The sequence below is a fragment of the Alternaria arborescens genome (assembly GCF_004154835.1).
Source record: "Alternaria arborescens strain FERA 675 chromosome Unknown contig_1, whole genome shotgun sequence".
NCBI lineage: Eukaryota > Fungi > Ascomycota > Dothideomycetes > Pleosporales > Pleosporaceae > Alternaria > Alternaria arborescens.
In genome coordinates this window covers 1,620,222-1,645,572 of record NW_021167856.1, presented here as the reverse complement: position 1 = coordinate 1,645,572, position 25,351 = coordinate 1,620,222, and the positions used below count along the sequence as shown (strand labels likewise).

The window sequence follows — 25,351 nt, the reverse complement described above, 5'->3', positions numbered from 1 at the left end:
GTGTGGGTGTAAGAGGTGAGGGATTTGGTGATACCCCGACGTTTGTAGTATGCGACGTCGACTGTCCGCGCCGCAATGTCAATTTGTTGGTGTAGCTGACAAGCGCGGCTGAGTTGCTCGAGCCCAGACTGCTTCGTATTGCCAAGTGATGACGTAACACGTGCTGACGCCGCTGCCCGAATGTAACAATTGTCAGTTCAGGAAAGTGATCCTTCGCAATATCCGTGGCATCAATAACAGCACGCTACGTAGCCTGCCCCCTTTCGCAAAAATTCATTCGGCCAGAAATGTTTCAGATTGATGCGTGCTTTTGGTCTCAAGATAGTAACGTTATTGAACATGACGCACACGGGCTAGCGCATCTGTAAACGAAAAATGGGGAAGGTGGGATCCGTCGATTGCGCGATTGGGCAGCGAAGATCTATCTACGCCCTGTGAAAATGGATGGTGTTGCATGCAGTAGGATTGCACTATCAGTCTTCCATATCCTGGATTTGATCCATTATCTGTCTTTCCTGCAGTCTACTTTCGAACTGGGTATCCCTCAACATCTCTCCGAACGCATTGTATCATCAGGACGACCTGAGTCATTCATCGCACTAGGGCTTCAACATGAGTTCATCAGCCATTGGAGAGCCCCACAACAAGATCGTCTTCGAAGCGAAGTGTATCGATAACCATTCTAAAGTCGTTGTCACGTTGCAGGAACACAAAGATGCCACAAAAACGCCCTCTTTGATCAATGTGTCCAAGCAACCTCTCGTCCCTCAACCTCCGAAGGACTCAACCCAACAGCGCGAAACACACATCATCCTATCCGTTGGCTCCGGTGACAGGAGCGCGGAAGACTTCTTCTCCAATGTCGTACGTCCAGTTCTCGTAGGCATCTACGATGAGGAAGTGGTAAAAGAAATAAGCATACATACCACCAAATCAGCGACCAGCATCTTGGAACTCACAGACCAAGTATTCTTCCCAACTGCCAATCAGAGTAGACCAATACGCATCATCCTTCTCTCAGGCGATGGCGGTATTGTAGATCTTGTAAACGGCCTCTCATCAAAGATGCCAAATCCGGAAACATATATTCCGCCAGAAGTTGTACTTCTGCCCTTAGGGACGGCAAATGCACTGTACCACTCCATCAACGCCGGAGGGAAGAACACATGGGGCTTACCCGCACTCGCATCATGGAAAACAAAGCCCCTACCCACTTTTACAGCTACATTCTCCCCCGGCGCACGTCTTCTCACGGATGAAGCCCGAAAAGAAGAAGAATTACCAAAGGACAAACAGGGTAATGGTGTCCTTCACGGCGCTGTAGTAGCTAGCTGGGGTATGCATGCGTCTCTAGTTGGAGATAGCGACACAGCCGAGTACCGCAAACACGGTGTTGAGCGCTTCAAGATGGCTGCGAAGGAGGCTTTGTACCCTGCTGACGGCTCACCACCGCACCCTTACAAAGGCAAGATTTGCATTCTCCAAGATAGTGCTGAATGGGTCACTTTACCAGAAGAAGAGCACATGTACGTTCTTGCTTCCATGGTCTCAAATCTCGAACAGCCGTTTTGTATATCACCTGCTAGTAAGCCACTGGACGGTACTATGCACCTTGTGCATTTTGGGCCGAGGAGTGGGGATGAGGTCATGGCTGTCATGGGTAAAGCGTATCAGGGCGGCTTGCATGTGCAGGAGGAGGATGTGAGATATGAGAGCATTGATGGATTGAGAATCGAGTTTGAGGGCAAAGAGGAGGAAGGTAGATGGAGACGTATATGCATTGATGGAAAGATTGTGAGAGTCGAGGTTGATGGATGGGTGGAAGTGAAGAACGTCAAAGACGGGGAAGGTAGCATGAGGGCACTAGATATTGTTGTGCCTTAGGATAGCATGCTCACGACAAAGAGGACATACATGAATCATTTCTCATTTGATCTTTATACAGCTAACGCTGTCTGATCTGACAGTACCCTAGGTACGTCTCCTGTCTGATACCAATCGTAAAAGCCATCCAATCCTTCGACTGATGCCAATCTTACCTCCACCCTCCATCTATGGTGCTCCTCCCGCAGTCTTACGCATGATGACCTCGTCGCTACGGCGTAGAAACTCATCGCCCTTGGTCAAGAAGCGAATGTACGCGCGCTCGTCATATGTAAGACCGTGGCGATACTCGCATGCAACTCCATGCTGACAGACATTGGGAGTGTGAAAGTGATCGTGGCATAAGCCTAGATCCCAGAACGCGTTGGAGCCGTACTTTTGAGGTCCGACCTTGCCATTTCCAGCCGTATATGGAAGAGTTGGTTGAAAGCGACGATAGTTCTTGAGACCCTTGCGTGGCGCGTCCGGATGAGGATAGTCAAGGCTGTCACGCACTGCCGCATCAAGCGAGGGGATGTGCGAAGGTATATGAGGGCGGCGCTCTGGGGCCATGCTGGCGATGAACTGGTGCAAATGGGTGTGTACAGCTTGCTCGTGTGCGAGCTTGATCTTCAGGTACTGGTTTTCGCGCTCGAGCTCGTTGATAGTCTTGTCCCGTTGGTTTGTGATCTTTCTGACGCGAGTCGCATCTTGCCTAAGCTGGACGATCTTCTGATCCTTATCCACAAGCTTTTGATCCTTCTCGACTAGCTGTGTATCCTTCGCGATAAGGCAACCCTTCAGTGTCAGATTGGCTTCCTTCGCGTTGAGGTAGGCTAGCTTGGCCTCACGATATGAGCTCTGCCAATCCTTCGGTGTCTTGTGGTCTGGTTCACTGAACGGTAGCCGCTCTTCGTCTTGTGCGCCGGCGTCGATGTCTGCGCCAGGCTCTTCCAGCCGACGTTTCTTGGTAGCTAGGGCAACTGGTGTCGGAGTATCAAAGGACAATTCGGATGCCATTCCAGGCGAAGGGGGAAGTCCGTAGGAGTTGCCGATGGAAGTTGCCGAAGCTGTCTCGGTCAGTCGTGTATCATATACGACGTGGGGTCATGAAAAAAGTGGTTGTCATTGACCTTACATCTTCTTGATTCACTGCCGTAAGTCTCGTAAGCCCTCAGCGGATCGCTTGGGACATGCGAGAAACTGTCGGATCCTTTATAGACCATGGTGTAGATGTGTACAGCTGGGCCGTTAGGGATCGCGAGGTATGTGTAGCGCTTCAAATACTAGTAGAAGTGAGTGTTTATACTGACGCGTTTGTGGGTGCGCCAAGACACTAAGGTGTACCTTTGCCCGCTTTGAGACGTTGAAGTGAAAGTGAAGGTGAAGGTGAATGGCAATTATACCGGCCCGAAATCTTCTATTTGAACAAAAACAAGACTGTGCCAATGTCCGGTGACATTCAGAGAATATTTTCGACTATAGAAGCATAATACCTGTAGGTTTTCCTGCGCAAGATGTGAAGTTGAGCCATAGGTTAGCAGTGCAGGCTGTTCACTGTGACGAGGTCAGACTCAGCATTATGGAAGCGATTCAATCTTAGATCTCATCGCCGTGGCTTTCACTCGTTCTATTCGGAAGGTGTTTCTCATCTAGGTGTTGTACAGGTTGCATATATCATCAGTGACGTGTTGATAATGGCTCGTCACAGTATTAGCAGGTAGCATTCTTATGGACTGTAGTGCTCCACGACGTTTCACAGATAACGCGTGATCAAGAAGAGCTATCGGTGAGCAACCGCTCGCGTGAATCTACTGTTTCCATTCACTTGTTTTTCCTTTAGTGTGCGAACGGCAGCGGACGATGGTAGCGAAGTAGCCGAACCTATACACCCAAAGTCTCCCAACACATACTAAACGTTTTAAATACTGTATATATATATATATATGTTATTTGAGAAATCAGTCATCGAACTACGACTGCAGCGTAGTTCGGTCCCCCAGCAGTTCTCCCAGCAATGGGCCCCCAGCAGTCGCCTTCAATGGCCCCCCGCAGCACCTCCCAGCAATGGGCCCCCAGCAGCTTTTTGAACTGAGTTCGACTCACGATGTTCACCCCTTTTTTCCTTTTTGTCTTTCTCGTTTTGCGCCTACTCCCATGAGGGTATCACGCGCTTTCACTGTGTCGACAGTCTTTCCTTTACGCACGCACATGACGCTAACCCTTAGCAGGTACTAGGTATCCTTGCGCTCAACGTGCTGCCTCGTTTTATCGTTGCTATTGATATTTTGACTAATGATGTGTATGCGATCCTGGGTAAGCATCTTGACGAGCTTCTGGCCTGGTAGTCTGAAGACTGGAAGTGGTGGGTAGCCTTCTATCTAATTCTGGGCTGCATCTGAAGTTGTTGCGGGTTCGAGCAGGAAACCCACACTATAAACGTTAATCTAGGGTTTCTAGTAGCAGTGGGAGAGGGCGTTAGTGACGGCCTCCGCGATGGCGACATAATCGAAACCTAACCCTTCCTGTGTGACTAGGTGCATTAAGATCAAACAGTGTTCGGGTTTCTTGCTTGACCTAGTAGAATTCTTCCAGAGCTTAAGGCAGTACCTGATTACAGGAAAGTCTCGAAGGAAATGGGACACTACAAGTACGCGCTCTTGCTTGTACATCTTGCATGTGTCCAATCCAAGAGAACATTCTGACCGATATTCTACTAGCAGTCCTCAGACTTAAACACGACGTATGAGTTTAGTCCGTACAGAGAGCGAATTTATGATATTCAAGGCGACAAGTTAACAGTGCATGACTCGTTCGTGTAGTACAGAGTTCTCGGAGGTAATGTTATGTTGGCGTTTAAAGATCTAGCTAATCGCTTAAGAGCTTACATGCTATTAGAATATCCTATCATTCGCTTTTAAGACATATCTTTATTGTGTATACACAGCTGCACATAGTGAAGCTAAATGTTTAGGGTCACGCTTCTCTGCGATACAATACGGTGTAACTCAACAGCGTTGTGCCTGCGTTCTATCACCAGCACGTCGATCAAATCAATGTCTTCGTTGTCCATCATCCTAATCATCTTAGTAATAGTGTCAGTATTCTTCATTGAGGTTTAAGCGTGTTCGTGCGCAAGCCGTATACCATCGCGAAAAGAAGCTATATCGTGATTCATCCCATCCCGATACATGATACTATAATGATCTATATACAATAAGCCATAGACAATTAGCGTCCCGCCGTTGCTATAATCTTAACAAAGCACACTGTATGTAGATAGATGGGTCGACCGCGCTCGGTTTCGTGCGCAGATCGCCTTGCGCGAACCACGGTTGAATTGCAGTAGCTCCTGCCTTCGACACCAAACAAGCGTCATAGGCCACAAGTACAAAGGCACTCACTCCTCATCTTTTTCTTACGAAAGGTCGGAGAGGGACGACCACAATTTTTCACATGTCCCTACACAACCGTCAGACACAGTTGCGCTTTCGCACCGATTCATTATGCTTCCATTATCCTAGGCTTGACCGTATGTCTGGTTCCCCCTTTGCCTGCGACAAATACCACCGAGACAGCTACCACGATCGTCAAAAGAAAGTAAACTTTCGACTCTCCATCAATGCGAAGCAACTGCGCTCCTCATAAGAGAATGGCCGGTGGCTCTTATTGTCTTGGCTACGACTGCATGCTGGCCGGTGTTCAGGGGCTCCAAGAGAACTGATGCCTCAGGCCTGGTTATTCTCGAAACAGTTCATGCCGCCAGATCGAGGATCTCAACTCCACCTAAGCGACCTCAGCTTTGATAGGTTTGTCGCCACGCGAATGCAGAATCAAGCTAGGAAACGATGGAACATCGGTCATCTTGGACTCAGCCCCTCGGATACCAGTCGTCGCGTCTGCCCAGCTACACAACTTGGCGTAGTAAACGCTATCTCTTCGGATGACGACAATTCCGGGGTTGAGCAAAAGCAACAACAGGATTATACGACATCATCAATTGCGCTGGCAGCGTTTTTTTGAGCGCAATCCTCAACATGCGTAGACCTGTCCTGCTTGTGGCGTAGGATTGTTGAAGTTCAGACTTTCCGGCCCCCACATGCAAAGCGCTGACAGATGCCGCACACCAAGCCTATAATTAGGCGTCTCCACTGCGGGCACCAGCCGCCCTACAGGGCCGCGGCGATGATAGCAATGGAAGAGCAAACTGCTATGAGCAGGCGACGCTCGCAAAGTCATGAATCGCAGCGACCTGTAAGAGCAAAAGATGATTGAATGCGCATCCTATGTGTTTCTGACATCACGCGCACGTGCATGACGCGTTTCGTCACGGCGATCTTGGGCTGTGTGATGACCACCCAGCCCAGCGCATCAAGCCTACTTGCACAAGCAGGGGTACCGTCAGCAACATCCTTATTACTTATCCATTCCTGCCGGCGCGGCGCAGCCTCTTTTCTCGAGTCGCATCCGCAAGCAATTGAGCGAGAATCCTCACACCTACATATCGGCCCTACTCGACGTTGATCGCCCACCATGAACATGATGCGCAAGAAAGCGCAGTACGTGAACATCACGCCCATACCATCCTACATCCCGCGTCAGCTCGCAATCGACTTCCTCCACAGCCATGGCGAAATCATCGAGCTGAATCCACTCGTCACCGGCCACGAACCCATCAAAGCACCGCGCGACGCTCCTGCAGACGAATTCTATTCGACATGGTACGAGATCTCGCAGCGCATACAATACATACCCGGTATTGGCAAGATGGGAAGCGGCGCAATCAAGTTTCGAGGCGTCTTCCATGACCTGCCCTTCGGCCTGCAGACACACACTTATGCGCCTGCAAATGTCGACCTGCGCAACAAGTGGCAGATTTGCGGAAACCAGCCTGGCGAACCACCTGAGCCGAAAGAGCTGGGCTCAGGTGCGCCACCTGAGGGGCTTTACATACGCGAAGATGTGGAGATCAAGTGCAATATGACCATGCTCAGCTTTGTCAAGAAGGAGATGAAGGCAGCTGCAAAGGTCATGGTAGACCGGTTAGTCAAGAAGGCTGAACTACTCGACTCAGGAGCGTTGCATGCCATGATGGAGAACGGGCGGCTGAAGACGGTCAACCCAGCAGATCGCTCAGCGCACGATTACAGGTCGCCACAACCATCGCCAACGCAGCCCTACCAGATGCCCATGTCACCGCACAGGCAAAGCCAACAGTATGCGCAGCCTGATCAGAACGCTCCGCCAGTGCCCCCGAAGCAGCTCCTAGGAACGAACGACGTCGTGATGGAACTACCAGGGGACTTCTACCACCCTCAACCATCTCCCTCCTACCTGCACCCGAACCATAACCGCACATCTACCGCCTCTGAGCCGTCGCAATACTCACCTCAGCCGCAGGATGTGCGCTGGTCAACTGCATCGCACAGCACCGTTAGTTCACGGCCGAGCTCCTATGCGCCCTCGGAGGGTATGCGCTCGCCAGGGTTGGAGCAGAAGGCATTCGCGGCCGAGCTGCCGACAATGGAGGAGACGAAGGAAGAGCATAATGTTAGGCAGAGGCGAGAGAGCGACCACAAAGGTCAGCAAGCGTACACATACAATCCACAGGATTACGCTCGGACACAGCAACAGTATGGAAGCAACCCACCATACCCGGTGTATGGGCAACAATATCCACAACGGTAATTGACTGTCTTTGTCCGGCTGGTATCGGAGGTATACAGGCAACATGTTTCCCGTAATGACTCGGCGTTGGTACAGCGGCTATTTGTTCCTTCTACATGACGGCTTATGACTCTACGCAATGTTTCCAGATATCCCCTTCCATTAAGTAACGCAATCGAATTCTTCTTCTCGCACGATCACGCTCTTCTCGTGTCATCTTTGCTGTTGTGTGTCTGGTATACTAGCGATATAGTTCCACTGGCCATGACTACAGCACCTAGTGGTCCAAAATGTTGAGGTCGATGAAGGGATCGAGGTGACAGGCAGCAATGTTGACGAAATGATCCATTCGTATGCACTACCACGACAAGATGCTACTACATGTACTACGATTCCAGGCAGACTAAGCAAAAGAGTGTGATTTGGACCCGCTACCCTACCTACGAACAAACAAAAGCACACAACAGCGAGGTCCTCAACTACTGAAGCAACTGCTTGAGATCTCCAACGGTGTCGACCTCCAGGAAAAAGGCATCTCTGATCTCCAAGCCCAGTTCCTCTCGCAATCTCTGAGACATGACCAGCGACATCAATGAGTCAAGTCCCAAGTCAGCAATGTGAGCGTCATCTGTAAGCAGGCCAATGTCGACAGCGAGTTCTTCCGCAACCAAAGCTAAGGCTTTGTCTATGGCGCCACTCGCACCAGTGGCCGGACTGGCTGATGCTCCCGCGTCGTCATCTGAGGACGAGCATCCTCCGGGTCGGGAAATGATCACCCCAGAAGAATCGGAGTGTTCGGAGCCCTCCTTCGGACTGGGGGGTGTCGAAGCAGGTTTGGGGCGTGGCACTTGGTGTGCCTTGGACTTGATACGCGCTGGAAGTGCGCTCTTTACGGGGACACTCGCAGCTGGCTTCGCCGTGCCATCAGCAGGCCTGAAGAAGCGATTGAGCATCACTCGTGGCCACTGTAGAAACAGTATCGCCTCGACAACTCCAACAATTTCTGAGCCTTGCAAAACATAAACGTCGCCGACAAAAGAGTGGTTGTCAGAGGGCACCATTCGGACGTAGGCTATGTAGCGTCCGCCCGGAGTCAGCGGCCGCGCAAAGCGCATCGACTTCCAGGATGGAGTGATGAAGAAGTTATTCGTGTTGTCAAAGTGGGTACCGCCGTTCAACACAAAGCCCGATAGAGAGATAAGGCCGTCAATGAAGTGAGGTGGGATAGTCAAATTACCGCCAGTATCATCAGGGAACTGCACCTCAGCCATGGCCTCATCTTCGTTGAGAATCACAGATTGCATAGTTCGATACAACTTGGAGTAACCAACCAGCTTGCCAAAGAGGCTGTAGGCCAGATCGGTCGTAAGTTTGCTAGCTTTGCCTACCGCGGCCATGTCATTGAGGGCATCGATACGACTAGTGACCAGTTTGGTAGAGCGAGACCACGTGGACAACCAGGACGAAGGATCCTCGTACAAGACGGTAGCGTGGCAGTACCAGATCTCTTTGGCAGGATTGAACCATTTGACGTGAACTTCCATCTTGTCCAAGTCAGCCTCGGCAGAGACCAGTATTGGCTGTGGTTTACTTGTATCGATGAGCTTGACAACAGGCTCATGATACTCGAAGTCGGCGACGTTGATGCCAAATGATACTGCAGTTGCGAAGCTCTTGTCACTAATACGTTTCGCGAGCGTGAATGCCATCTCCGCATGGAGGAACTATGCATTGTTAGATTTTTCCTTATTTAGGAACACATGATGGGATATAGACATCACTTACAGATGAAGCAACCCCGTATCCATTCATCGCGTGTCCATCGACTACGCCTTGGAGTGAAGGATCAGTAATGCTGCTCTCCGCCGACAAGGTTGCCGTTGATTCAGTGTAGTGCTCCGATGTAAGTCGATGGATACTAGAAGTCTGGAATCCCTTCACGGTCGGCACAGGAGCAGATGCAGGCTGCAACTCAAATACTGCTCGGCCTTTGGTCAGATTCCAGTCTCCACGGTACTGAATCCAATAATTCTTATTGGTCCACACATAGGTCGGAGCATCGACAAGTCGGAGCGCCTGCTCAAAGGGACGATGATATTCATTCCAGTCGATTTGTACGCCTGCACTATACAAGATGCAGAGTGACTTGGCCAGAGTCGACCAGTTGTCGTTATCGCGCTGTAGACTTGGTAGTGCCATCCGAGTTGAAGACAGTGTTCTGCTGATGAAACCACAGCACGTTGGATGATGGCCCATTTCCAGCCAGACAGTAGACTTGTTGATCACACCAGTCTCCCAAGCGTTGTTGAGGGCACCAACAAAGTCGACTGTCTCCCGAGTTGCGCCGACCAAGTATGAAACATCGATTGTGTCTTTTGATGTCATAACTTTCCCGTATCGAGGAGAGATAATGGGAATCCTTGTCGGACTGCATACAATCGTTCTCGTTTGTCTGAGCAGCTCATCCGTGATAGTTTCCATTTGGGATGTGTGATAGGCATGGGGAAGATCCAAATAGAAGGTCCTGTAACCCGCAGCTTGCAAAGTTGCCGAGAGAGCTTCTATGCTCGGGAGGGTGCCCCCGAGCACTGTTTCGTTTGGACCGTTGATGCAAGAAATCTCGAAGGGAATACCACTACCAGCACGTTTGACATCTGCTACTGAAGCTCGTACTGAAAGCATACCGTGTGTACGAGCCGTGCACTTGGAACTCAGGAGCGCAGCGCGGGTGCCGACAAGAAATATAGCAGCGCTTTCGGATAACACACCAGCTACCGCCAAAGCTGCGTATTCACCCAGGCTGTGACCAGTAACAACGCTTGGTTTGATGCCGAATGATTCCCAAAGTCGCGCTAGAGCGATCTCCACACAGATTATGGCAAGGTTCATCGTGACGATAGAGACATCCTTTGGCTGTACAGTTCCAGCAACGATGGACAAGAAAGAGGTGAAGTCTTGTCGTCGTACAAGGCCGTCCAGTCGATCAATGTGCTGGCGAAACTCGCGAGAGTCTCGGTATAATTGAGTGCCGATGCCGATATAGAAAGTACCCTGCCCAGTGAATGCGAATGCTACGGGAGGTTGTTTGCCCGAGTGTGGAGTCTGGGATAGAGAGGTTTCAATGTGAGAGCGAAGTGACGATGCTGCTTCAGCTGTGGAAGACGCAAGAATAGAAACTCGATAGTTGTAGTGGTTTCTCCGAGCCGACAGGGTATAGGCCAGGTCTGCAATGGAGAGTTCTGGGCTCGTTTCAATAAAGTCAACAAGAGCTTTGAGATTTTCCTGCAATGAGTAAGCAGTCTTTGCAGACACAGCGATGACATGTAATTTTCGTGCATCGTCCCCCTTCCTTGGTCGTGGCATCGCCTCTTCCACGATTATGGACGTATTTCCTCCGGCTGCTCCGAAATTGTTCACCATGGCTAGCCTTTTCCGATCGCTGTTCGGGGCCCAATCAGCTGCTGTTGTAGGGATAACTACGTTTCTTTTGGTCAAATCACCTGGCAGTGCTGGGTTGAATCGAGACTTGATGCCAATATGAGGAGGGATAATGCCTTTCTGGAAGACCAACATTGTCTTGACGAATGCCATGATACCAGCAGCCGCCTCCCCATGGCCCATGTTGGATTTGACGGTACCTATGTGAAGAGGTGACTGCGGATGTCGAATGTGGCCAGTAGAAGGAGCGAATACGTTTGTGACTGATCTCATCTCGTTACTGTCGCCTGCCTGAGTTCCTGTGCCGTGCATCTCAACAAACCCGACCGACAAAGGGTCGATCCCAGCCCTTCTGGCAACTTGAGTATACAGATGGGCCTGTGCAACATCGTGCGGATGGGTGATAGAGACTGCCTCAGCAGAGTGATCAGTAGCTGCACCGAGAACAACTCCTAGAATATTGTCGTTATCCGCCTCAGCGTCTTCCAGTCGTTTCAAGACAACGCTACCGACACCATCAGCACGACAATACCCATCAGCCCCTACATCCCACGTCTTGCATCCGCCAGTAGGTGAGAGAAAGTGGCCATTGCTGAGGCCGGCGTAGACATCAGAGTTCGTGATGATGTTCATGCCTCCAGTAATTGCCATATCGACATCACCACTCCATAAAGAAGTGCATGCAGCTTGTATCGCCGCAAGACTGGAAGAGCATGCGGTGTCGACACTGAAACTTGGACCCCAGAATTTGAAGAAGTAATTGATGCGGCCAGGACCGAACGCCCTACATCCTCCGGGAATGAAGTAAGTACCAACTTCTTGTCCAGAGTTGACCTCGCGGTAGTCGTCGCTGGCCTGTCCGTAAAAGGTACCCACGCGTCGCGCGTGTATACCGCGACCATGCACGTAGCCTGAGTTCTCCAAAGCCTCATAAGCAGTCACGAGAGCAAGTCTCTGCATGGGATCTGTTTGTTCAGCTTCTCGTGGCGACATGCCGAAGAACATGGCATCGAAGAGACCTGGGTTATCTACAAAACATCCATATGGTGTTTTGGATGTATTCGGGGTTTTCCCTGCTGGGTCCACATGGGTTTCAACATTGAAGCGATCCGGAGGAACAGGTCCGTGGGCATCGTGACCTTGTACCAACAGCTCCCAAAATCTTTGTGTGTTGTCAGCACCTCCTGGAAAGCGGCATGCCATACCCACGACAGCAATTTTCGATGACTTCGCATCCTTGGCAGGACTGCTTCCAAGGGGGAGGTTCATGATCGCTGACATCATGTCTTCGGCCGTATGTGTGGCGGTGGGGATGTCGTCTTTCCATTGTGCAAGTAGGCTTTCAACATATTGTGATGGTTGTATGGCGATCAGTTGGGTGCAATTCGGCGAGACCTGTTTCAGCCGTTCCGTGACGGTCTGGATAGTTCGATCCCACCGGATTCTCTGGGTAAGCATCTCTTCCATGATCTGCTCGAGTAGTTCATTGGCATTCGCTGCCTCGAATGGTTCTCCTGTTACCGGGGAGAACAATGAAAGATGCAGTCGGTGTTTTTCGTCGATATGCGGAACGACTTGCTGTACGTGTTCCATACCATAGACCTTACCCGTATGCCACATTCCTTGCACTTTCTTCATCGGTACGTTTCTTGTACGCTTGAAGAATTCACATTCTGTGAAGAGTGCTTTGAGAGTCGATGGTGGGCCACCAATGCTGACAGACTTGCCGTCGTCGTTGAAGACTGATGCCACGCTCGTCTCAGCATATTCCTAAAATACATATCAGTGCAAGGTCGGAGGCAAATCTTCTTTTTGACTAAGTATGCCCAGAACAGAGGACCATGGCAGGTCCAAGAAATAGGGACAGAAGGACTGGATATGAGGCACAACGTCGCTCCCATAAGCAGCTAGGAAAGGCAGACAAAGGAGAGTGTGGATGGATGCGATGATAGGGAAGGAGATGGCGACGGAACGAGCAACCGATATGACACCCTCACAAGGTAAGCGCCCGAAATGCAGGTCCCAGGAAATACTAGCGTCAATTGGACCCCTGATCAGAATGGAACTGCTGGATGTGAAAAGTGGGACTCGGCACACCCGGACGCCAAGTCTCCGACTCAACCTTGGAAACCTCCCAATCAAAAACAACATGGAAACCTGACTTACCTTCTCAGCATTGAAAAGTGCCACTGCTTCTTGAGCCTCCGACGGGTCAACGCCGTACACGCAATATATCCAAGCTCCAGCAGCGTTGATCTCATCTGGTGAAATCTCCAATGATCGGCAGACCTGATCAACAACGAGCCCGAATCGAAATGCTACTTTGGCGATATCTCCAGCAATGCTTGGAACCATAGATACATTTGGGCAAAGTGCGATCGCTGCCGCTGATAGCATGCCTGGGCCTCTCGCGATGAGGAATGTATCTGACGACTGGAAATTATATTCGAGGGGATGAGCTTCGTGGTATCTGGTGTGCATTAAAACCTTGGATGACAAGAGCTGACGGGGAGACCTACGCAATGAAGCTTCCTAGTTGAAAGGCAAGCACCAGTACTCGCTCGACCGCTCCGCCAAGTGACGTTTTCCTCAGCTCAACGACATGATCGGTCAAGTCCAAGATGGTCTCGAAAGCTGGTATCAAATCTCTTTCAGTGCGGATCAGTCTACGCTGTTCCTCCTTCACAGCCCGTGTGATGGTTTCAAGAAAGAGAGCAAGGATCGGATAACTTCGCTCCTTGCTGAGTAGGTGCAGCTTCCTGAACAAATCTCGCTGGTCGCCCGCCGGATCCCCTTGAGGTATCTCTCCAGAAAAGTAAAGGACCTTGGCACGTATCATGTTCAATATGTGTTGGGCTCAACGAGACAAGATTTTAGGATGGATAGAGAGCGATACAAAAAAGTCCGTTTGTCGACGTATTTATCTATGCCGTCGACCATACACATATCCCAAGCGTCCCAACTGATGCCAGTATTCATCAGCATTTCGGCTTCTCAACAAAGCGAGTCCTCACACCACCGTCATCAACCACGTCCTATCGTTCTAGATGACGTATCATGCCTTCCTGGGCGTAAGACTTCGTTCCGGGTAGACTAGGAATGTCAGACTCAGCCGTCAACAAGTCTGATATGGCACTGCTTGTTGTGCTCTACCCAAGTACGGTAACGAATGATTCTCGTCTCCGCGCAGTCCGCGGACCGACCCGGTAGTCCAGTGATCGGTCAACTCATGCATAGCTGGGAGGGTCGGCTCGAGATAAGTTGCTTGGCAACGTGGGAGAGTCAGAACCTTTGTTCTAACATTGAATCGCGTCTGCATGCTTTACCTAGCTGATTCATCTGTTGCCAACATTCTATAGGTACACAAGCCACAAAGCAACTCGTTTGTAGCAAGTTGTGGTTTTAGAACATTCCTTCCAACTCCGAATGAAAACGCACCTACATTACAATTCGGACGGAAAGGTGATAGAGAGTATCTTCAGTAGACGTACTTCCCGTAGTGCAAGGATGTACCCAACGCCTCTTTCAGTAGGCGCTTACATGTATACGAGGTAGGTAAATACCTCACAAAAGTTTCCAGTAGACATTCCACAGAAGTGCAACTAGTGAGCGTCCTTTCTTCTGCAGGTGTTCACACTAAGCATTCTGGTTCGATGAGCTTGCGTACGGATAAGCAATCTACGCAATTAAACCCCGAGTCGCTTGTGTGAATAAGCATCGAACTCCATCGGAGACATTCGGTCGCGGTTCATGTCAATGTGTACGGCAACGTGGGATGTGCGGCCTACACCTGGCTGTAGATTGTCCTACTATGAAACGTCTGATGCATGTAGACACCATCATGATGCAGCCAATATACACTTACTCTACCTCTGCACCTTGATAGTGGCGTTTCTGCAAGTCAGATTCGCATCCTTCTCTTCTTGTCTCTTACTGCAGGATCTGACAAGTTGGCTGACATTGACTGCAATTGCGTGAAAGTTAGCTTCGATGTGAATCAGAGCTGTACAAACTTGTATACATTGTTGCGCATGGTGGGGCTATAGTTCAAGCGCCCTATGCACGTCGCAGAAACAAAAGCGGGAAGTTGAGCACACTGTACCGGACATCTGAAGACGCTTTTCTAAAGTTAGCAAATGCCGACTCTGAATCTCTGAGACTCAGCCCGTGCGAGTCTGACTTTGCTGAGACACATCCATTCACGCCTTAGGCTTGAACTGTCGGCTTCGGCAATAGTGATATTCAAATCACAACGGAACAGAACCAGAGTAGTAGAAGCAATCACGCATGGAAATAACGTAAGCTTGACCATGGCACCTTGATGTGTTCTATAAATGAGAGCCTCGTCCCTTCATCCGTTACCCTTCAGCTCTTCGTGCAACCTACTCTTCGCTTATCTCTTTCCGTCAACTAATCAAATCATGGTGGCCTACACTCTTATGGAACAAGTAAGGCAGCTACTGTCATCAGCTCATGGTGATGCCCGAAAAATCCTACTTCGTGAATTGCACGAGATGATCGTTGGTTTAGAGACGCCAGAAGACACTGCAACACGCATGTAAGTATTCAACCCTGTTAGGAACGTGATACGCGAAACTAAGACTTGCTCCTCACAGAGCTCTTTATGTAAGAGTCGCTCCTCAAGTGCATCCGTTGCCTAGCCACTAATTACCGTTCAGCCCTTGCAGTCTTCAACTGCACGCATCGGCCAAGATTTGAAGATATTTGACACCTTGGCAAAATCTGGTCCAAAGAGCCTCCAAGAGCTGCAAAAAGTGACGAATGCCCATCCGATCACCCTCGGTACGCCTTGTGATGACCTTTCGCCTTGTTGAGAAGCAGTGCTAATCGTATATATTAGGGCGTCTGCTTAGATACATGGCCTCGGTTGGACTCATCCACGAAACTGGTGTCAACCAATTCGAAGCTAGCAAGAAAAGCCGAAATCTGGCAACTCCAGAAGCTGAGAAGATTGTCACACATTTGTAAGCGACTCAGCCAACCCTCCCCCTACCGACTTTTGGGAACTGACTGCTCTACCAGCTTCGAGAACTGCGGTCCTCTGTTCCAGGAAATGCCCGCTTTCTTGCGCGCGAACAAATATCAGGATGTTACCGATGGTAAAAACACAGTATTCCAACCGGCTTACGACACTGATTTGGACACGTACTCCTGGTTTTCCCAAAACCCACTGCAAATGGGTGCTCTTATCAGCTACATGGCTATGGAGCAAGCCGTGCGGGGGCGCTGGTTGGATGAGTACCCCATTCGACCCCAGATGAAAGACTGGAATCCTGAGTTGCCAGCATTCGTCGACGTTGGTGGGAACGTTGGGCATTACTGCGCGATGTTCAAGAAACGCTTTCCGGATATCCCTGGCCGGATCATCTTGCAAGATTTGCCGAATACCCTTGCCCATTCTTTGAAGACACCTGGTGTTGAAGCTATCGGTCACGACTTCTTCCAGCCTCAGCCCATCAAAGGTATGCGCAAGATAGCTCTTAAACGGGAAATAATATGCTAAAGCTTATTCAGGTGCGAAATTTTATCATCTCGGGTGGATTCTCCACAACTGGAACGATGATAAATCGAAGCAGATCCTACGCCAGATCAAATCGGCGATGAGTGCTGAATCCGTAATTCTGATCAACGATATGATATTGCCAGAAGCGGCAGTTCCGTCTTTTGCCGCTTCCTTGGATCTGGTCATGTTGGGTGCCTGTGGCGCACGTGAACGAATGAGAAAGGAATGGGACGAAATACTGGCAGATGTTGGCTTGGTCGTCAAAGACTGTATCGTGTACAATCGTGAACTTTGCCATGGTATCATTGGTGCAATGCTGGCTTAAGAGCTGCTCGGGTTATGAAATTACATGTACTCCGCTCCTGAATACAGATTACCTCTTCTATGTGTACTGCAACGCTAGCTTATCAGTGTCGCCTTATCTTCTATCGCAACGTGTTGAAAGTCAACCTCTGATTGGAGACCATCAGGTCCACTATCATCAGTGTCTGTGCGTTCTAACTATGGGATCAGTATTCTGGTCCGGTATTTGAAGGCGAGAGGTCAGCCTTCGCAAGAAGTCGCAGCTGAAGCTGGAGACAACAACGAATTTTCCACTTCCGTAGCCTTGCATTTGGCATTGGTTAGTTTGTAAAAGTTCGATTGCTCAATTGTTGCAATAGGATTTTATGACGTAGGAATGAGCGTAAGCTCAAGGAGGCTTGAACAAGACGACCGCTTCTTCACCGAGCGCCGCTTGCGTAATCAGACTCTTCGATGGCGCCATGTAGCAAATGGACGGGTCGTTCCGGAATCATGCTGCTGTCAGCGTCGACAGGATTTTCTGCGTTTGAAGTGGTCTGAGGTGTATGCCGATGTGATGACGGTTCAGCGTTCATGTTGGTGTCCATGTAATCATCAAGCTAGATCAGTGATTGGTGCGGAATTCCGCGAACAGTTACACAGCTCCCACCTGCAGTCATCTTCTGCTTGATAATGCATAACTCTAGTCTCGGGTAGAAGATAAGACATGTAAGACTTATACGGAAACTGCCGTAGTGCCCGAAAGTGCAGATCCTGCAACGGCCCGCATCTGGTGCAGGAACCGCGCGGGTATGTCGCTGACAGCCCACCCTGCAGCAACATGATGTGCAGACCCAATATAAGGCCGGCTAAACGGCCGATATCCGGCGCGACAACCTCACGTTGTCACTATACGGTAGTGGGCATCCCACGCTGCAGGAATGGGTGGCCTAGGCTGACGAACATCAGGAGTACGAGGACTTCCAGCAGCCCTTCCATTGCAATGGAGGCACCTTGCTGCTAAACGCGGTAAATTGTATCACGCTGGTACCAGGTCCGCTTTGTAAGGCTCGACGTACGAGTTGAACAGGCTGTGCAAAAAACGAGCATGCCGATCAATGTTCGGGTTTTTCTAAGTGCGCAGTCGGAGTGTCAGCAGTACAATGGCCGAGGTTCCCTGAAGATGCATAGCGAGCACGAGTGACAGCAACATTCATCCCCACATGTCGCCTTCAGCTCTGACTGTTGCATGACTGGTGTTTCGCAATGGTCTTTGGATGCAACACTCATCCCAAGCGGAGGGTCGTGTTGAGGACAATCCCAGCTTCAACATGGTTTGCCTGCACATCCTTCAGGTTATGGAAAGCCAATCTATCCATCGGATCAGGCGTTCCACTTTGAAGAGGCATTATGGACTGTTTACTCAGATACCTAGGTCATCTGAATAGTTTGGGCGGGGGTGGGTGGAATAGTCTCGTCGGGTGAATTGTACTCAGCCGCGCGTGGTAGGTAGAGACGTTCTCTCATGGTCTTTGAGCATATCGCTGATGGACAACAGTCGCTTGAGTACGTTAAAAGCACAGCGTACACTCGTCGGCCAGCTTACCATATATTCAACTCAAAGTTCATCCCACCTCATTTCTTCCCAATTGTCCAGCCTTTTGTCATAGCCATTTACCTATTGACTATGTCGACCAAGTCGTACCCTCATGTTCTCGTTGTAGGGGCTGGCATGAGCGGGCTTACGCTCGCACACCAACTCAAGACAGCCAATATATCCTTTTCCATCTTTGAGCGCGACCCAACCAGCGATGCTCGAGCTCAGGGCTGGGCACTCTCACTCTTCGGGCCAGCACTGGCAGATCTGGTGGAGTCGATGCCAGAGGAGATGGGCCCCGTTGACCAGACGAGCCATTTGCTTCCCCTGGATCTTCCAGCCCAGTTTGTATTCTATGATATCACTAGGCCTGGAATGCGTGCCGGGGTTATCAGCGATGAGAGTGGAAAGATCGTACGCGCCAACCGGACGCGCCTTAGGAACTGGCTACTCCAGGGGATTGACGTCAAGTACGGCAAACAACCAGCGAGGATTGAGGAAGCTGACGACAAGGTGACGGTACATTTTAGCGACGGCACTTCTGAGACGGGCGACTTTCTTGTGGGTGCTGAGGGAACGCGAAGCATGGTCCGGAAGCACATATTGCACGGCCAGGATATTATGAAGCCACTGGCACTCGGCTCTCTGGTTGGCGAAGTAGCGCTCAGCGGTGACGACTTCAAGCGCCAGCTTGCACTAGCGCACTCGGGATACATAGTCATGAACTCGACACTGGGAAGCGATGACCAGAGTGCTATATTTGGTGCCTTGAACAAGGTCAGCGAAGACGGAAACACAGGATACTATTACTTCATCTTGCTTTGGGTTGACAAGAATGCTCCAAACACCACGGAGGAGAACCCCAACTGGACTGTTGGGGCGACCAAGGAGCAGCTCGCTGCCTTTGCTCGTGAGAAGACGAAGGCGTATCCAAATCACCTCCGGGAGCTTGTTGACAAAGTCCCCATTGAAGGATACAGCAGCCCTGGGTTTCAACTCCAGGGCGTACAAATGACCGCTGAACAACTACCTGCTGGAAAGGTCGTCGTCATTGGCGATGCAGCTCATTCTATGACACCTTGTAAGTCTGCATCACAAATTCACCAACTAGTACGCTTGCTAATGTCTTCGAGTCCGTGGTGAGGCCGGTGTCTGCGCCTTCACGGATGCGCTGAAGCTCGGACGAACCCTTGCCCGTGTGCGAGATACAGCTGCCACGGGTGATGATCTGAAGCTGCTCGTCACGGAGTTCCGTGACGACATGCTCTCACGTGGTAAGTGGGCTATCGAGGTGTCCAATCCCGTTCTGGAGGATTACGGCCGTGTACCCGATTACAAGTTTGGAACCTTCGGAAAGGAAGCCGTGCCACTGCCAGAGGAGGGCGTTTCGGTTGTTGCCGTGCAGTAGGAGGTTCGAGGAGATCGAATGTGTGCGTAAGAGTCTGTCTAGTCACATCTCACCGTATCACCTAGTTCAGATACCTTGATCATCTGATCGGAAGCTTTGAAAGATGGAGTGAGTTCAACCTGCACGTAACCGATTAGTCCTCAGCTTGCCTGAACCGAGCCAATTGTCTGCCCCTCAATATATTAGTGCTTACAAGCTTATCCCACACGCCCTTTTTCTCTTGTTTTGTTGACATGCATGGTGCGAGCTGGCTTGCATGAACAGCCCCACTCTTTGTGCTACCTGCCGCCTGACTGCCCTGGACCTGGAAAGTTTCCCCTCTAGCTCTCTAACACCTCGTTCTTAACTCCGAAACAAGTGCTTCATGACGATAATCGCACGAAGCTCAAGTTGACGAACACACTTGAGGGAACAATACGAACACGGCTATGGAAACTCACACAATCCGCAGTTTCACAGGCTGTTGGACGTGCCGCCTCCGCCGCAAAAAATGCGACGAGAAGCGCCCCATCTGTGACGTATGCTCGTCTCTCATGATCGCCTGTCACTTCGATCTTGCAAAGCCAGAATGGATGGACGGTGGCGCCAAACAAGAGGAAATGGCTGAGGCACTCAAACTGGAAGTCAAAGAGAATGCTCATCGTCGTCGCAGCGCACCGTTTCCGAGTGATAGCGAACGCGTGTCGCCCGCAACTGCCATCAATGGAGACTGCGTCATGCTGCCACCCCAGACACCGAGGGCTTCAGCGTCTCTAACGTGCAACTTGCTAGTTGGTAGCGCAGGAACGACTCCTCATTCGTTGGCGAGGTTGCGCCAGAGGGGCCCAGATTGCACGCTCGCGGGCAAGGAGACACGAGAGCGTTTGGCGATCGGACGTTCGGATGCGATCCTCGTCATGTTCTACCTCGAAAATCTGTTCCCGTTCTTGTTCCCTTTCTACCGCCCGTCGCTGCTGCAGGGTGGCCGGACATGGCTCCTGGAGATGATGATCAGCAGTCCGGTCGTGAAGCAGGCACTTTTATGCCAGAGCTCTTATTTCCTGTCGCTGGCACAAGGGGCAGCGAATTGGGAGAAGGTTCTCGAGCAGACAAGAGATGCGTTCGAGGTACTGAGATTATCACTACAGGTGATTAGTGACGCAGGCGTGATGGAGCATTTGCACGGTACGGTACGCATCCTAGCCAGCATTATGCAAGTGCAAAGGTTTGAAGTAGCCATTCTGAGCTTCAACAACTGCCAGGCACACTTGAACGCCGCACTAGCACTCTTCATGCAGCTTCTCGAGAGCGTCGACGCCATGACACCAGTATGTCCCAGCTCAAGCTTCAATGCAGTCTTGGATCGTCTAAACCCCACCACACTGATCGATCCAGCCGAGAAATTTCAAGCCCCCATCGCAGAACAAGCAGCATTTCGCTTCTCTTCTGCCCTCCTTATCCTGGACGACATCATCGCGGCCACAATTCTTCAACGACAGCCTCGCCTATACAGCTATCATCGGAGCCTGCTCTATACACCCAGTAGCTCCGAAGCCGTCATCAACCTCGAGGAAACAGTAGGGTGTCAAAACTGGGCACTCCTCTATGTCGGCGAGATAGCCACCCTCGATGCATGGAAGCAACAATCCCATCACGCAGGAAGCCTCGACGTTATGGAGCTGGTCCGACGTGCCACAGCCATAAAGGCCTCTGTTGAAGAACATATCTTGCAGCTTGAGAATGGCTCCATGGGCTCTTCCAATGAAGGGTCGAGCTTGCTAGAGATGTTCGCTTCAGACTTTGGACATCAACGCAGAACACCCACGCGCCAAACTATCCTCGCGACCCGTATCTGGGCACACGCAGCACTCTTGTATTTGTTTGTCGTTGTGTCGGGATGGCAGCCGGCGAGCTTGGACGTGCGATATCACGTTGGAGGGATCATTGAGCTGCTGACGCAGCATATTGTGCCCCCGGCGTTGCTGCGCTCCATGGTATGGCCGTTCTGCGTGGCGGGCTGTCTGGCGGCGCCGGAGCAGGAAGCGCAATTGCGGGAAATGGTTCAGGCACTACAACCTCCGAGCGTGTTCGGTACGGTTCGTAAAGCATTGGAAGTCATGGAGAGTGTGTGGTCAAAAAGGCGCGCAGGCGATACGGAAATCAGGGATCTGGCGACGTGTTTCAGGAGTCAGGGAGACTTGGTGTTGTTAGTCTAGGTGATGTCATACTTCATGAACCCACTTGATTGGTTGCCAGTTCTAATCCCCCTTCTTGACAACGAACATACAAACACAATCTACGGGCACTCGGAAAAGCTCGTTTCATACACGTGTGACACATGTTCAGATCGTTTGATGGTAGCATGGATTATTCTGCTGACTACGAACAGTATAATGAACGAGTAACAGGACCGACAACCACGTCCCCTACGCAACGCCTCGCGTCCGATTTCCGTACTTTGATTCGCTCACTTCAGAGGGGATGATCCCTCAATAATCAAGAGAGCGGTGACATTCTCACTTGAAAGAGGCATATCCCTGGCCTTTCACGAAAGTGGCCTGCCATGGCACGCCCTCAGGGTGCTGCGCCAACTGTGGATAGTACTCGCCGTGGGCAGGGCCATCGAGCGCCATACCCTTGAACTTGCCATCAGGATGACGTTCATCGGCGTAGAAGAATCTGAAATACGAAACGTCAGTGACAAGACCATACATGCGTGTATTCGAGATGATTACCGGTAGCCTTTGGACTTGTACAGCGTGTCAGCAAGACCGACCCAGTACGCGCTTGCAGCCTTGCCGACGCCCAAGTTCATCATGGGTGGTATGGGGATGATGAGTTCGTTCTGGGCGTTGCCAGTGTAGATGAAGGTCTTCTTGGTGTCTTCGGGAAGTGTCTCCCAGGCTGCGAGCGCCTGCTGTGCCGCCACGTATGGGCTAACAACATTGATATTCAAGTCCTTGGCGACAGCCTCGGCGGAGACGGATAGGACAGAGGTCGGGTCCGAAGGAGGAGTCAGGGCGGCAGCGTTGTAAATGACGACGCTTGGGGCAGAGCCAAACTCCGACTTGACGGCAGAGAAGACATCGGGGAGGCTGGAGGGAGACGCAAAGTCGGCTTCAATGGAGAAGTAACCCTCTTCGGTCTCGCTGTTGGTGCCTTTACGGGACGCAAGAGCGACGCTGTAGCCGCTGTTCTTGAAAGCCTGGGCAACAGATGCACCAACGCGAGGACCAGAGCCGAGGATGAGGACCACAGGAGCCATCTTTGTGTATCTGATGTGAGTGGGGTACGATTGTGGAGAGGGTTCTGAGATTGTGCTTGTGGTAGATTTGGACTTGGCTCCGAAACAGAAGAGTTTGGAGACGAAGGAAGAGATGGGCGACATGTACTTGAAAATGCCGACGCGCAGTGTCTTTATATCAGAAGAGTCTTCGGTTTCTGCCTTCTTTTCGGAGCCAGAACGAGGGTATCATACTAATTGGAAAGTGCGCTCGGGACACGCGAGTCAAGCAAAGGCATGGCGAACAGAGATGGCTTCCGTTTGCAGTCAATGTGCTTGTGCTATTGTCACGTTGTCTAGGATCTAGCATGGTTGTGCCTTCGTGCTGTCGTACGAGTCGAAGAGATGCTGGGCGGCAAAACGCGGGGGACACTGGGTGCCGTAGTGGTGGGATCGACCGCGCGCGGAAACCACGATGCGAACCAATATCGGAGTCTCCTTCAGTGTCAGAAGTTCTATTACAAAAGATCCACAAGCCGCGCGGGTGAGCCTGGAAAGATTAAGCAGCTGTCAAGAGTCGGCGCCTAGGCATGGTCGATAAGATGTCCAGTGCATGCCGCGCGGGAGGGAAACATACCTCATCAGGCAGAAGTTCGCAACGCGCGCGACCCAGTTTGGCGGGTATGAGTAAGTTGTGCAGTGATTCAAGCAGGGTGCGTCGCAATCATGCATGCTGCACGTGAAGATACTTACATAAGCCGCGCGGTTGTGACGGGGGTCGAAGGTAAATGTCTGTCGTCTAGCCGAAATGGGAAAGCCCTTACAGCGACCGCGCGGTTGGACCAGCATTTTGTACTCGGTCTTCCATACAAATCGCACGAGACGACATTGAGTATATCGGAAGCGGCAGGACATACGACCCCGAATGCTGTTCCTGCCTGCAAGAACCAGGTGCATTCACCTGCAAACATTGTTGTCTTTCCAGTTGTCCAACGTCGTCGATATTGGCAGCTAGTACCCACTCGATCATAGTCTCGGCGATGCCCCTACTCTACTGCCAGTTCATTGCCTAGTCCCAATCACTTTTGTTCTGCGACGTTTGGTAGCTCAGCATTGCCTAGCAAGACATGCCCTTGGCGCTGTCGCCCATATACTTGACCATCCTCATAGTGAGCCTCTGCATCCCGTTCCTCTACGAAAGTGCTACCAAAATCACCATCGCCATCCAAGAAAGTCCTCCCAAGACACCCAAGATGTCCAATACTACGACTATCCCATCTTCACGGATGCCAGTCTACTTCCTGAGCATCGGCGGACCCAACTTTATGGAAAACACGCAGCATCCTGCCTACGCGAAGTTGGGCGAGGTTGGTAGAGAGATTACGACCAAAGTCAAGCCTAAAGCGATCGTCGTCTTCTCTGCACACTGGCAAGATAGCCCGAATCGTATCCAGATCAACGCCGCAGAGGACACTGATATCATCTATGATTTCTTCGGGTTTCCACCTCACTACTACGAGTACAAGTTTCCGAACAAAGGCAGTCCTGAACTTGCGAACAAGGTTATCGAGAAGCTAGGCAGCGCCGGCATTGAGGTGCAGAAGGTGAAGCGAGGACTTGATCATGGGGTATGGGCAGGCTTTGTTGTCGGTATGATTGCCTTGTTGTAATTGGTGGGGTTGTTTCCATTCTAACGTGTTGCTACAGCGTTCGATCCCAACAAGAACCCTCTGAACGTGCCGATCGTCCAAGTCTCCCTCTTTGACAACGAGGATATCGGTCGCCACTATCGCATGGGCGAGGTGCTCCAGAGTCTCCGCGACGAAGGCATACTGATCGTAGGTGCTGGAATGGCAGTTCACAACCTACAGGATTACCGAAAGTCTCGAGGATCGGGTAAAACTATGCCGTACGTCATTTCTGTGCACCTTTAGCTGATCAAATTTTCGTTGGAAGACTCAACTAATCCCTTGCAGTTATTCCTCCACCTTCGATGATGCACTCAAGAATGCCGTGACTTCCAATCCAGAAGAACGCAAGGAGAACCTGCTGGACCTTATGAAGCGCAGTGATGGGAGACAAGCGCATCCAACACTCGACCACATCCTGCCCATGTATGTCGCTGCTGGTGCGGCGGGTGATAGCTCGGGTGAACAGCTTTGGACGATGCCTGAGGTAAGTCTCAGCTGGGCGCAGTACCGATTTGGTGAACTTCCGACTACAGCGTAAGTACACGGTAAGGGCTGCAACACGCATCTCTATCCTGATTCAAACCGGAGAAAATGTAAGGATTGCTGTTGTCTAAAATCCCAAGTTGAAACATCGATTAGCTAGGGCTAGGGAAACAAAACGTGTTGTCAGTAGTATGAA

The 25,351-nt window shown here is 50.9% G+C and overlaps 9 protein-coding genes across 9 annotated transcripts; 6 read left to right on the top strand and 3 right to left on the bottom strand.

The window, feature by feature from the left end:
• Positions 1 to 612: 612 nt before the first annotated feature.
• Positions 613 to 1,884, top strand: AA0111_g624 (hypothetical protein; the record flags this gene model as incomplete). Its single annotated transcript, XM_028652440.1, has 1 exon — positions 613 to 1,884. One exon carries the CDS (start codon positions 613 to 615, stop codon positions 1,882 to 1,884), a length of 1,272 nt encoding a protein of 423 aa, XP_028511826.1.
• A 168-nt stretch (positions 1,885 to 2,052) lies between these two features.
• AA0111_g623 (hypothetical protein) lies at positions 2,053 to 3,089 on the bottom strand (the record flags this gene model as incomplete). The annotated part of the gene is made up of 2 exons (XM_028652429.1): positions 2,053 to 2,933; positions 3,002 to 3,089. 2 exons carry the CDS (start codon positions 3,087 to 3,089, stop codon positions 2,053 to 2,055), a joined length of 969 nt encoding a protein of 322 aa, XP_028511831.1.
• A 3,307-nt stretch (positions 3,090 to 6,396) lies between these two features.
• On the top strand, positions 6,397 to 7,551 carry AA0111_g622 (hypothetical protein; the record flags this gene model as incomplete). Its single annotated transcript, XM_028652418.1, has 1 exon — positions 6,397 to 7,551. The coding sequence occupies one exon, from the start codon at positions 6,397 to 6,399 to the stop codon at positions 7,549 to 7,551; it is 1,155 nt and encodes a 384-aa protein (XP_028511832.1).
• A 458-nt stretch (positions 7,552 to 8,009) lies between these two features.
• AA0111_g621 (Non-reducing polyketide synthase) lies at positions 8,010 to 13,807 on the bottom strand (the record flags this gene model as incomplete). The annotated part of the gene is made up of 4 exons (XM_028652407.1): positions 8,010 to 9,254; positions 9,316 to 12,738; positions 13,135 to 13,438; positions 13,488 to 13,807. 4 exons carry the CDS (start codon positions 13,805 to 13,807, stop codon positions 8,010 to 8,012), a joined length of 5,292 nt encoding a protein of 1,763 aa, XP_028511829.1.
• A 1,675-nt stretch (positions 13,808 to 15,482) lies between these two features.
• Positions 15,483 to 16,817, top strand: AA0111_g620 (hypothetical protein; the record flags this gene model as incomplete). The annotated part of the gene is made up of 6 exons (XM_028652396.1): positions 15,483 to 15,526; positions 15,585 to 15,594; positions 15,648 to 15,771; positions 15,830 to 15,953; positions 16,012 to 16,451; positions 16,504 to 16,817. The coding sequence occupies 6 exons, from the start codon at positions 15,483 to 15,485 to the stop codon at positions 16,815 to 16,817; spliced, it is 1,056 nt and encodes a 351-aa protein (XP_028511830.1).
• Positions 16,818 to 18,461: 1,644 nt separating this feature from the next.
• Positions 18,462 to 19,779, top strand: AA0111_g619 (hypothetical protein; the record flags this gene model as incomplete). Its single annotated transcript, XM_028652384.1, has 2 exons — positions 18,462 to 19,452; positions 19,505 to 19,779. The coding sequence occupies 2 exons, from the start codon at positions 18,462 to 18,464 to the stop codon at positions 19,777 to 19,779; spliced, it is 1,266 nt and encodes a 421-aa protein (XP_028512195.1).
• A 533-nt stretch (positions 19,780 to 20,312) lies between these two features.
• On the top strand, positions 20,313 to 21,974 carry AA0111_g618 (hypothetical protein; the record flags this gene model as incomplete). The annotated part of the gene is made up of 1 exon (XM_028652373.1): positions 20,313 to 21,974. The coding sequence occupies one exon, from the start codon at positions 20,313 to 20,315 to the stop codon at positions 21,972 to 21,974; it is 1,662 nt and encodes a 553-aa protein (XP_028512194.1).
• A 300-nt stretch (positions 21,975 to 22,274) lies between these two features.
• On the bottom strand, positions 22,275 to 23,023 carry AA0111_g617 (hypothetical protein; the record flags this gene model as incomplete). Its single annotated transcript, XM_028652363.1, has 2 exons — positions 22,275 to 22,437; positions 22,494 to 23,023. 2 exons carry the CDS (start codon positions 23,021 to 23,023, stop codon positions 22,275 to 22,277), a joined length of 693 nt encoding a protein of 230 aa, XP_028512199.1.
• A 1,085-nt stretch (positions 23,024 to 24,108) lies between these two features.
• Positions 24,109 to 25,210, top strand: AA0111_g616 (hypothetical protein; the record flags this gene model as incomplete). The annotated part of the gene is made up of 3 exons (XM_028652352.1): positions 24,109 to 24,631; positions 24,689 to 24,890; positions 24,958 to 25,210. 3 exons carry the CDS (start codon positions 24,109 to 24,111, stop codon positions 25,208 to 25,210), a joined length of 978 nt encoding a protein of 325 aa, XP_028512198.1.
• Positions 25,211 to 25,351: the final 141 nt, after the last annotated feature.